General features: G+C 33.5%; 1 protein-coding gene across 1 annotated transcript; it reads left to right on the forward strand.

The window, feature by feature from the left end:
* The first annotated feature begins 4,452 nt into the window (after window positions 1–4,452).
* LOC127128701 (F-box protein CPR1-like) lies at window positions 4,453–5,749 on the forward strand. The gene has a single exon (XM_051058078.1). The coding sequence runs from the start codon at window positions 4,481–4,483 to the stop codon at window positions 5,717–5,719; it is 1,239 nt and encodes a 412-aa protein (XP_050914035.1). The 5' UTR covers window positions 4,453–4,480; the 3' UTR covers window positions 5,720–5,749.
* Window positions 5,750–13,232: the final 7,483 nt, after the last annotated feature.

A 13,232-nucleotide genomic window follows, 5' to 3' on the forward strand; every position in this document is an offset into this window, starting at 1 on the left:
TCCTTTAGGCCTAAGAACTAAGCCCCATACTTCGTTTCTTATAAACTGGCCTAATTCTTATTGCATATCATGATCCAAAATTCATCAGTCAAGGCTTCCTTCACATTTTTAGGTTCAAACTCCGAGACAAAGCAAGCATTTGAAATCACATCTCTAGATCTAGTGGTGACCCCTTCATTAAGGTTTCCAATAATGAGATCTATTGGATGATCTTTCTGAATTCTGATGGAGGGACCTTTGTTGACTTGGTGGTTATCTGGTTCAATGCCTCCTGATTCACTGTCTAACTCAATAACTTCCTTATTTTCAGATGTGTCAATCTGCTGAGATGATGTGCCAACATCTTCCTCAACACCAATCACTTTTTCTGAGATATTATCATCCACTACAACCTTGATGGATTCCACCATGACTTTAGTTCTAGAATCACAAACTCTAGAGGCTCTGCTGTTTGTAGAGTGTCCCAGAAATATTCCTTCATTACTTTTGGGATCCATCTTTCTTCTTTGTTCACGATCATCCAGAATGTAGCATTTGATTCTAAATACACAAAAATATTTGATAATAGGCTTTCTTCCTTTCCTTAGTTCATAAAGTGTAGTTGAGGTACCAATTCTTAAAGTGGCTATATTATAAATATAACAAGCAGTATTCATTGCTTCAGCCCAAAAGTGGTAGGGTAGATGCTTGGTATGAAGCATGAGTCTAGATGATTCTTGTAGAGTCATGTTCTTGCATTCAGCAACATCATTTTGCTTAGGGGTGATAAGAGAGGAGAACTCATGATCAATACCTTTAGAGGAGCAAAATTCAGTAAATTTACTATTTTTAAATCCTTCCCATGGTCACTTCGAATCCTGACAATTCCACTTCCCTTCTCTCTTTGAATCCTTTGAAAAAGATCTTTGAACACCTCAAAGACATATGATTTTTATTTGATAAAGTTCACCCAAGCGAATCTTGAAAAATCGTCAACAACTACATATGTGTATCTTTTCCCTCTAAGGCTCTCAACCTGGATAGGCCCCATTAAGTCCATATGAAGTTCCATAACTTTTGAAGTAGTTTGATGTTATAACTTTGGACGTGACATCTTGGTTTGCTTCCCAATTTGACACTCACCACACATTTTACCTTCTTCAATCTTGATTCTTGGAATACCTCTGATGGTTTCTTTTGACACAATCTTTTTCATGCCTTTCAGATGTAGGTGTCCAAGTTTGTGGTGCCACAGGTTAACTTCGTCTTCTTTGGATATCATACATGTGGAAGTGAGTTAGTTTCTTTAGATGACCATAAGTAACAATTGTACATAGACCTGACTCCCCTCATTAGAACTTCACTTTTCTCATTAGTGACTAAACACTATGGTTTTGTGATGTTAACTTTAAGACCCTCATCACATAGTTGACTATTACTAATCAAATTAGCAGTAAGACCTTTTACCAACATGACATTATCAAGACTTGGGAGTCCTGTACAGGATAGTCTTCCAACTCCTTTTATTTCACCCTTAGCCCCATCACCAAACATGACATAGCCGGTTGAGTATGAATTATTATTTTCAAGGAACTTCTTGACACCTGTCATGTGTATGGAACATCCACTGTTAAAATACTAGTCTTCTCGAGCTGAGGCTATAAGAGAGGTGTGAGCTATAAGACTATTGTTGACAGACTTGGGTATCTACTCTTTCCTTTGATTAACTCTGGGATGTGTTGGATACCTGGGATAACCATACAATTTGAAACAGAAGGGCTTTATATTACCATATTTTCCATAGTAATGACATCTCCAGCGTAATAACTTGCCTTTAGTTTGAGAGGCATGATGTTGAGCCAGAGGTTTAGACATTGCATGCTTAGACTCCCTATTTGGAAGAACAAAGTTGGTCATAGAGCTTTATCCTTTTTTTGTCCAGAGATTGACGTTTAAATCCAATCCCCCTCAGATCTCCAGCTCCTTTTCCAATATGCAAAACTTCATCTAACACACTAGATCCCTTGTTCAACATTCTTACAATCTTTATCATATTGTCAAGTTTGAAGTCAACAATATCACCTCATTTTGAAGATCAGAGATGGTGAATTGAAATTGTTCTTTTTCAGCCTACAGTTGAGATAAAATTTTCTTCTGTTTTTCTCACAACTGACACGCTTATTCACTTCTGATGCAAAGCTCTCTATAGGATGCAACCAATTCTTCATAGGATAATTCTTCATCACACGAATCTTCATTGAATCTTCATATATGTTACTAATACCCAATTCAAAGGTTCGGAGAGACCCAATAAGTTCATCTAACTTCATGTTGCTGATGTATTGAGCTTCTTTAATTGTTGTGACCTTCATGTCAAATTTTTTAGATAGAGACCTGAGAATTTTTCTCACCAAATTTTCTTCTGACATCTTTTCTCCCAGGCCACTAGATGAATTAGCTATTTCAAGAATACTCATGTGAAAATCATGAATATTCTCATCATCTTTCATCTTTAGATTCTCAAATCTGGTAGTGAGAAGCTAAAGTATGGACATTTTCACTTTGGATGTGCCTTCATGAGTAGTTCTAAGGATCTCCGAAGCTTCTTTAGCTACAATACAAGTATTTTGATCATGAACATATTTTTTTGCCAACCCCATTGAATAGGGAATTCAAAGCTTTGGAGTTTCCAAGATCCAATTCATATTCTTCCTTAGAGCAGTCCTCTTCATGCTTCAGATCAGTAGTAGCCTTCCCATCTTTGTCATTCACTACAGGATGTTCTCATCCCTTGATGATAGATTTCCATGTCTTGTTATCCATGGATTTTAAGAATGTCACCATCCTTGCCTTCCAATAGTCATAGTTGGATCCATCTAAGATGGTGGGTCTGTTGATAAATCCTCCTTCCTTATCCACGGGATCAGAAAGTATCTTCCCCGAATCTCACCCAGAAATAGAGCAGGATGCCTACTTTGATACCAATTGAAATTCTGGTAAGCAGATCCCGAATGTCATACTCGATGTCATGACACCAGGGTCAACACATTATCACACCACAAACAATATTAGGATTTAAATAACTATATGACAAGACATAACATAATCAGTTGTTAACCCAGTTCGGTGAAATGTCACCTACATCTGGGCGCTACCAAGCCAGGAAAGAAATCCATTATCACAGAATTAGTTTGAAGTCCTGAATAACCTCAGGTTTTACAGACTTCTCACCTAATCTCTACCCGTGGATGTTTCTATCTAAGACACTCCTAGATATGAGACCCTTCTGACTTCCATTCAACCTTACAATAACTTACAACTGAGAAACACAATCCACTCTTACTTAAAAGCTTCAGAGGGATTGTTAGTTACAACTCAATAAACCAGGTCTAATTCATGTATCGAGGAGATACTCGAATGGCTACACAAAGCACAAACATGAAACCCTAATTTAGACAGTATTTTGCACTGCTCCGTTGCCTTCTTAGGTTTAGAACCGCTTTATATATAGCAGTGGAAAGATAGGTGTGTGTATTCCCCCTATAAGGGTAGGGATACTCAGAGGCCTTAGTAGGTTTATAACATGATATGGTGGTTAGGGTTTTCCCACAACAAAGAGAAGCCACATACGGAGATGCTTTGAGGTAGTTTTGGAGTCCTTTTCACATGAGGCGAGAGGCTATGTAGATGACCGATGATGCTTGGCAACAAACATATGGTTTTCCTCAGTCATGTGTTAAGACCTTAGTAAGTGTTATGCTCTTGTAGGTTAAAAGAATGATATATCCTCTCCCCTGGGAGGGAAGAGTATTTAAATAGTCCCTTTGGACCTAGAGTTTTTGTGGAAAGGGTCATTGTCCACTCAATGAATGGTGGACCGTTGAATCCCTATTTCTAATGGAGACGTGGGTCAGCTCATCATCCTAACTTCCTCTTTGCCCAAGAAATATTTATCCAATGTTTCGAATGACGGGGCGACAGGAAAACCATGGGAAGAGGCGATACCTCCCTTTGGGCAACATTCTATCTCCGTCTCTTCTAGGGCACTCTAAAGGCATCGCCCTAGGAGAGTCCCTTTAAAATTATAACACAACAAATAGTGATCTTAGAGTGTCAAACGAGTTGAGACATCAAGTTATACATACCTATATTAAAAGGTACTTTTGGCAATTTAAAAATTTGTGTTTAAAGAAAATTAAATTTTAAATTTTTTTTTTGAATTTCTTATCAATTATTATAATATATCTTTAAAAAAAATTGGCATATAATTTAATTAAAACACACTAAATGAAATATATTTTGAGTTTCTTATTAATCACGCAAACATATCTAGTAAAAAGATATATTTTGAGTTGCTTAACAATTAAGGTAGCATTTGTATTTTAAAAAAATTAATTAATAAATAGTAAAATCATCTTATAAGTTCAATGAATGTAGTCGTTTTCTCTCTCTAAAAAGTGTAAATAAATTGGACTAAGTTTTCTTAGATCTGAAAACAAAGATGATTACAATGGAAAACAAATCTCTGAAGTCTCTAGAGATGGAATACAATTTAGCTGTGGGAATTAAGAAGGTTAGTATTGACATACCTACTGATCTTTCTTTCTCCATAATTTCAAAATTATCTGTAAAAACTTTGAAGCGTTTTGAATGTGTTTGTAAATCATGGACCGTCTTATTTCAAAACTCTTATTTCATGAGCTTGTTCTGCAAAAACCTCTATAATCATTCTTACTATGATTATACATCTCTTCTCCTACACCTACATCATGAAACGACTTCGATTGATGTGTTATATTCTCTATCAGATGAGCAATTTGAGAATAATATCAAATTAAATTGGCCAAATCCGTTTCAAATGGATGACCTTGAATTTGAAATTTTGGGATCTCGTAGCATTAATGGGGTTCTCTGTCTAATCAGTTACTCCCAGACAAGTACAAGACTTGTATTATGGAACCCTGCTACCCATGAATTCAAGGTTATTCCTACTAGCTTTCGTGAGTCTGTACCGTATATGGATATTGAAATTACTCGATATGGTTTTGGTTATGATTCTGTTAGAGAGGACTACAAGGTGATTCGACAAATAATGTATAATCCAAATAGCGATAGTGAAAGTGACATTGAGGATTTTCCATTTGAAGATATATATTACCAACTCTTTTGGGAGATATATAGTCTACAAAGTAACTCTTGGAAGAAACTTGACTCTGATATCCCTAATAATTATATAGATCAAGGGTTGTGTATTGACGGAATGTGTCACTGGTGGGGTGAAGAAGGCTATGATAATGAAAATGATGATGAGGAATACCTACTATCATTTGACCTAAGTGAGGAGGTATTCCATATAACACCCATACCCGATGATAAAAAATTTAGATCTATACTTTATTGGAAAGACTTAGTAGTATTAAATGGTTGCATTGCTTTAATCTCAAATCACATTAAGAACTACCCAAGTGATGATATTTTTCACATATCGATTTTGGGTGAAGTTGGGGTGAAAGAATCATGGATTAAATTCTATACAGTTTGGCCTTTTCCTTACATTGAGCATCCTATTGGAGTTGGAAAGAATGGATATATATTCTTGATAGAGCAGACTGGAAAATTAGTTTGTTTTAATGTAAACACTAATATGGTTGAGGAGCTCGGTAATGTAGGACATGGATTTGAAGGTAGGACAATAATTTATGAAAGAAGTATTGTTCCAATTGGAGGTATGAATACATAAAAAATCGTCTATACACCCATGTTTTATGGTTGTAATTTGTAAGAATTTTATATTTTACATAATATTGTCTTGAAACACTTTATTATTATTATTTTTATTTATATTATTATTATAATTATCAAGTATAAGAGAATTCAAGGAACCATTTGATCCTATGAATATTGTTTCTACATATTTATTTCTTTGTTCTACTCTTTTTTCTATTTGCATGATAACTTTTATATTTAAGTTGATATAATAAAAATCACACAAAATATTTATTTGTTGTCAAAATTTATCTTTTATATAAAATGGAACACAATTATTTTTTTAATATTATATAAATTTTGCGATGTTTTAGAAATCTCTTGGTATGTGGAAAGTGTTTCGTTAGGACATGAACATTTTGAATTTCAATTTTTCTTCTCATAAGTCAAACATTGTGCCAGTTCCCTCTATTAAGGTTAAAATTAATGCATAATATTTTGTGTCAACAGAAATTTGTAAGTGGTAATTGAATATTAATAACCCATAAATATTCTAATCACAAAATCAATTATACATGTTATTAGGTTACCGAAGAAATAATTGTAAAATGTAGGTCTCGCATAGCGCGATTGGGTTGATTGTGTAATGATTATAAAACTAACTATACTAAAATAAGAATTGAAATATTCAATGAGAGAGAAAATTATGTCATGCCTTTGAATATTTTGTCACTTTCCTATGTTTAATCCTTGCTTGAACCTTTATTATTTCTCTTAAGTCGTGGCTATCTTACAAAATAGATATGAACAATTGCATCACGACATTACCATCTTGGTTATATCCATTACCCTAATAACCCGGGCGAACTTGCAAGAAAGTTTACCGTACGTAAAATATATAATGTCCCGACTGAATATATCATATCTCCAACAATCATAAGCAAGCACCACAATCTTACTTGATTTTGCTATGCAAATATACATATGTTCTCATTGCTTTGTAGATTGATTATACCAATGTCATAGAAAAAATAAAGCATTAAGCACAAAAAGATTGAATAATTAAGATGTTCATTTACACATAACAAAATGTAGTGGATCACATGGTTCACATTGTTGGGGAAAATTCATCTACAAGGAACCTAATTAAGGGGAACTAGACATCCATCCTTTGGGGATTCATGGATATTTCTATAAAATGTGAAAGACGTATATCAATGTGCGTAAAAGTACAACTATCTGTGATAATCAAATGCTCACAATGATGATAATCCCGTAGAAGATCCATTTGAACTTTTCATGACAACAATGAAGGCGACCTAACTAGAGATATATCTCATGCCTCATAACCAAAAAGAGACTCAAGATTAAATTTCTTATATGATCAATGTATCTGGAAAAAGTCTAGGAAGCCTCAAAGTAATGAAAGAGAGGAAGTGTGAAAGATTACCAGGATGTGTCTGTCTGAGTCACTAGATTTTTGTAAAAGTAAGGAAGTAACTTCTAAGTTCTAAGGAAACTCATGCGCACTCAAAATATATTTCAAATGTTTTTATCTTGAAAATTGTTTTCTAGGTCAAGCCAAGTGATAAGAAGGTGTCCAATCTCTTTCTAAGATTTTTTTAACTAACCAATCTATCGTACCCCAAATTTTGACCACCCTTACCCAGAGTAGTTGCAAGTCAACATTAGTAACCTGAAAAGTCAAAGGAGGCCTTTTTTACTTTTCAGATCATTAACAGGATAATGAGGTCGTAAGGGATTGTTGGTCTCTCCTCTAGAATTAATTAGGGCCTTTTGTTCTTTGAATAATTATGGTATCAATTAGGGTTTTTAATAAAAATTACTTAATCTTTGTTTATATCGAATAGTTAGATTATTTATTAGATTAATTATTTAAACATAGGTTAATAACTTATATTGGTTTTTATTTAATCAGATCAATAAAATAATTTAAGTATAATAATTTAACTTATGATTAAATTTGGATTATTAGACTAATTATTTTATTAGGTGTTAATAGGATAAGATGATTAACTAAATTATTAATTTGATGCTTATTATATTAGGGATTTAGAATTGTTTGGCTTCTTTTTATTTTCGGTTTGTTTTTGTTAGAGTTGGGCCTGGCCCAAACTGGGCTTGATGAACTAGGTCATTGGATGACCCATGGGTCAATTGGGTCAAACCCATAATCCAACCAATGAAATGAATTAGGTGTGTCCCAGGTCCAACCCCATTCACCTAATTCCCAAAAACCCCAATCTGCGTATAATCAGAAGCATAAATGGTTTAGAACTTGCATTTTGCATACAACCAATAGTAGAAATGGATTCAAACTTAATCAGAACCAGAAATGTATTCAAACTTAATCAAAATAATAAATGGATTCAAACTTGAATTTTTGAAAATTAATCAAAACATTCTAATTTCATACCAGTCATAATAATTCACAACTGAACCATGACCAAATACATTACAGATTTCAGTTACAATTTGGGAACCCTAATATATTTCTAACTCAAATCATATTATAGTCAAATCGGCTTCTAAAATTCCTAAAATAAATCAATCTAACTTAATTCTAAACCTAAAATCTAATATATAAATACATAGAATTTTGATTGAGAAAGGACCCCGAATCTGCTGCTGCTATAGCCCAAATCCTCACCAAAGCTCCAAGTTCCTTGATCCTTAGGGTTTTACACCGAAACCCTGAGCAGTTGAGCTTAGCTTCCAGTAGTACCTCGTAGAGAAAGAAGGAAGAATAATGGGTTAAGGATCAATCTGAACAAAAAAAAAGAGGGAATAACATAAGCATTTTACCTTTTACCGAAAGCTTGTTCCTCGTTAACGGTAAATTCATAATCATCAAGCTATGGATAAGCTTAACGTTAATAAAACCAGAATGGCCACCACGCTTTTATTGTTTCCAAAGGAAAAGGGAAAAGTACGAACAAAACCCAAAGATAAGAAGTTTTTAAATCAAAACTAATAAAATGCAAGAGATTACATGTAAGGGGGTTGGTTACATAGAGGGAATGTGTTAGCACCCAAAGTGTCTTAGGTACTCCTAGGGAGCCCTTTTTTATATGTGCATATGTTTTTGGTATAAAATATGATTGATAAAAATAGAGTGTGGGGATGAGAAAAAGAATTCATTGATTATATTTTTGTGTTTGACAATACCTTCGGTCTTATGTCTACATACCAACATAAAAATGAGGGATCAAAACCCCGTAGTTCGTGGTAAAAATTTCAAAGAAGTTGGTGAATTGATTTTAACACAATTTTAATAAGAAAAGGGCAAAAAAGGGCAAAAAAATTGAATGAGGTTGTCAGTTCTTTTTGTCTTTTGAAATTTAAGTCAATCTAGTTACGTTTATTCACAAGTTTGATTTAAGAAAAGAAGTTCAAAAATTCAATGGCATAAGGCCAAAGTTTCTAGTCATTAAAACATGTCTAAGTTTGAAATCACAAGCAAAGAAACGTTTTTGAAAAGAGGGATAAATTTGAAATTAAAGAAGGTGGAAGGAGATGAAGAGACTATCCTAAGCAAAATTTAAAAGTTAAGAGTTGAAAAGATATGACCAATAGGATGCAATCCAATAGACAAGAATGTCATATAGAAACCCATTTTCCTTTGGACTTTAATCAGGCAACAAGCAACAAGTAATGAGAAATATCCAGACATCATGAAGATCAAGGCATCAAATAAAGATAACCACATCCAAACAGGCACTCCAATATATAGCACTCTTCAAATTTCTTCCAATGTATCACATGATATATTCCTTGATTAACTCAGAACAAAACATCAATCATAGACAATGATAACAAAACAACAATTAAGTAGAAAGACAGAGTAACAGATGAATCAATGACACTTAAAGTCTTGCATCAGATGAAGGCACACTTCAAGATAGATCAATCTCAAATGTTGGCATTGGCCAAGTCCTTTAGCATAGGGAATGCTGCCTAATTCTAAGTTCAAAAGTTCAGATCAAGTCTCAATAGTCCACCAAATGTTTTTTAGGGTTTTTCTTGTTATTAAATGTTTTAAAGTCCTAAGACCATAAATAAAACAAAAGCAAGCAAACCAATATACAATCACAAGATATGACTCAAATGAGCAAAGTGAAAATGGCTTGAAACATAAACAAGTTGCATGAAATATAAATGGCAATGAATGATAGAGGTGCTGAAATTTAAATTACATAAAGTAAATGACTTGAAAGCAAGGCAATATTAATAAGAGTTAGTCAATGGTTAGTCAAATGTTAGTGTTGAGTCCTTATTGATTAAGTCATTCTTTTGAGAACACTCAACCATTCATTCACAAGTATGAATCCTTAAAACAAGACATCTTTCATGAGAAGGGCTCCAACTTGGATAATTCAACAAGTATGCCACTAGCTCTCAAGAAAGAAAAAAAGGTCAAGTTTCCACACAATTCCATGAAGAATGAGAGACTTACAATCTCACTTACTAGAATGTTATGCCTTATTGATCAAATTTAGCTCTATGTTAAGCAATCATTATTGGACTTATGCAGAAGTCACAACAATCTGAGGCCGGGAAATAAAATATAGGTGTTAATTCATGTTAGAAATTTGGTACAAAGAACCAAACTCCTAAAACATACAACACACTAAAAGAAAATGGGAGGGACCTATCTCAGTCAGACTTGTATTGATTCATCTGACACAAGTTTATTGATGAATCAATTAATATTTAGACATAAAGAGATTTCATTGGCCAATGAGGCAATGAGGAAGAATAGGGATGAATCTAAAGAGGGAGGGGAAAATAGAAACATAAATTGATCATGAGAGGAATTTCATTTGATCAATACCATCCATTCATTTTGGGAGATGAAACGTACATTTCATCAATCCCCTAAATCCAATGGTTTTGATAAAAAAAAGTCAAATTAACCATGACCAATGTCCAAACAGAAAGTCAAACATCACAAGACCATAAAATCGCTCAACATAATTTTTAAACATTTAATCAATTTAGAAATGAATTAAATGCTTTCTAATTTGGACAAAATGTCAAATCCCTTCAAAACACCAAATAAATGGCCAAGGGATTTATTCTAGGTCAAACAAGGTCAAAGGACCTTAGATAAGAAATTTCACAACTTTAAACAGTCGGAAGTATCTTAAAACAATTAAAAATATGCACAAAAACATTTAATTCATGAAAAATACCAAAATTAATCCAAAAAATAATTTTAATTCAAAATATTGAAGAGAAAAATATTTAAAGATTTTTGGTGAGAGTCCGATATTTTTTGGATTAAAAATGATTTATTATGAATAAAATAAAATAAGTGGATTAAATGAAAATTCAGAAAGTACAAAAAAACAAGGGTCATCAGATCTCCCTCATTAATTGAGGTGGCAGATCTGATGGCCTAGCGCGCGCTTCCATCATGTTCTACAGTCAACGCGTGTGCACACGTGGTAATCAGGAATGAGGGCCAGGATTAAAATGTGGACATGAGATAAGATGGTTTAGGTCATGCCAACAAACCACCGGAGCCCTAGCTCCGGTCATCTTCTTCGGTGGACCTCACCGGACCGGTCTAACACAAACCACCATAAAAAAGAAAAGTAAGGAAATGGTTTTAAAGAAAAAATGCTCAAGAGAACGAATCTGACCTCCATTTCTTCTAATTCCAAGTATATTGAAATATACATGGATTTTAAATTTGAGGTTCATGATTTGAGTTTCTTCGATTTGACCTTAAAGCAACTCAATCTTGTTGCCTACATTGGTAGGACTTCAGCCAACCCAAAACCAAAGAGAATGGTGAAGAATTGAGAGAGAATCGAAGGCTCAAAGTTTCTAAAAAAATCACCTTCGGGTAGCTTGAATCTTGCTTGATCTTGCTTCCAATTGGCCTTGGCTCGACTCTAGAAGCTTGCAGGAAGTGAAATGGGTCAAAGAGAGGTTTCGATTTTGGAGTTTCAATCTTAAAACAGAAGGAGAATTGATACTCTATTTCAAGTGAAATCTTCAAGTTTAACCTTTAATGGAGGCTAGGGAGGAAATGGTTCAAAGCTTGGGCAAGCAGGGACCCTCTTTCTGATCACAATTGCCATGTATTTATAGGGTATCAAGTTGCTTTTCACACATCTTGAAAATTTGCCAAATTTAGCAACTTTGGTGCATGGATGCATGGGTATTAATTTGAGCCCAATTCATGATACGCTCTTGCTCTAATTTGTGCACATTGAGTACTGAAACCATAACATTTAAGCATGCAATAGGAAATGGTTATTTGAATTCAAATTTTGTCAAAACAAACCTATGAAAGGAACCATGCGCAAGTCCCTAAATATTGGTCCAAATAAGGCGATCTTGGACTTATTGGAAAGGTGACATCAAGGGGAACAACTTTGATGTTGAACACTTTTCCATTTGGAGCTTGGATCATGATACATTTTGAATTTGAAGTTTCAGAAATCAAACATATTTGAAAATTTTCTAAGTACCAAGTCAAATGACCACTTCTTCCACCTTGAATAACTTTTACTATGAGCTTCAAATGGAAAAAGTTCCTTCAGAAACGTTGTAGCTATTTCATCCCTCTTTAATTTGGTCACAAATTTGACATCATTTGGATTTGGAATGAAGAAGTTATACATTTTAGAAGTTGAGGAAAATTGTTGGTTCAATGATGATGACCCAAAATGACTTATAATGTTTCCTCTTGGCACATGCCGTTGCAAGTTGAGTTTGAAGTTTCTCAACGAATAAATGTTGGAGAAGACATCTTGAAATTGATCATGAAACTTGGATATAAACAAAGATTAAGTGATTTGTATTAGATATAAACTTAATTAATGAGGGAGATCTGATGACTATCCTTTTTTTGAATTTCTGAATATTTTATTTAATTGCTTATTTTTAATTAATTCATATCAATTTCATTTTTAATCCAAAAAATATGGGACTTTCACCAAAAGTTTTGAAATATTTTCCTCTTTCATTTTTAGAATTAAAATTATTTTTTGGATTAATTTTGACATTTTTTATAATTTAATTATTTTTGTGCATATTTTTAATTGTTTAAAAATACTTCTGACTTTTCAAAAATTATGAATTTTTTTGTCTAAGGTCCTTTGACCTTCATTGACCTAGGATAAATCTCATGGCCATTTATTTGGTGTTTTGAACATGTTTTAGGTTTTTGATCAAACATAATTTAATTTAAATGCATTTTAATTTGATATTTAATTGATTAATTGTGTAGAAATTGTGTTGAGCCATTTTTATTGACTTGTGAAGTTTGAATATGTGTTTGGGCCTTGGTCATGGTTGATTCGACTTTTATTGGATTAAAAACATTGGATTTAGGGGATTGATGAAATGTACATTTCATCTCCCAAAATGAATGAACGATTTTAATTTGATAAAATTCCTCCCATGACCAATTTGTGTTTGTCTCATCTCCCCTCTCTCTTCAACTTCAATTCCATTCTTTCCCATCCCTTCCATTTATCAATGACATCTCAATATCCTAAGGCTAATTG

Source organism: Lathyrus oleraceus, chromosome 3 (assembly GCF_024323335.1).
Source record: "Lathyrus oleraceus cultivar Zhongwan6 chromosome 3, CAAS_Psat_ZW6_1.0, whole genome shotgun sequence".
NCBI classification, from domain to species: domain Eukaryota; kingdom Viridiplantae; phylum Streptophyta; class Magnoliopsida; order Fabales; family Fabaceae; genus Lathyrus; species Lathyrus oleraceus.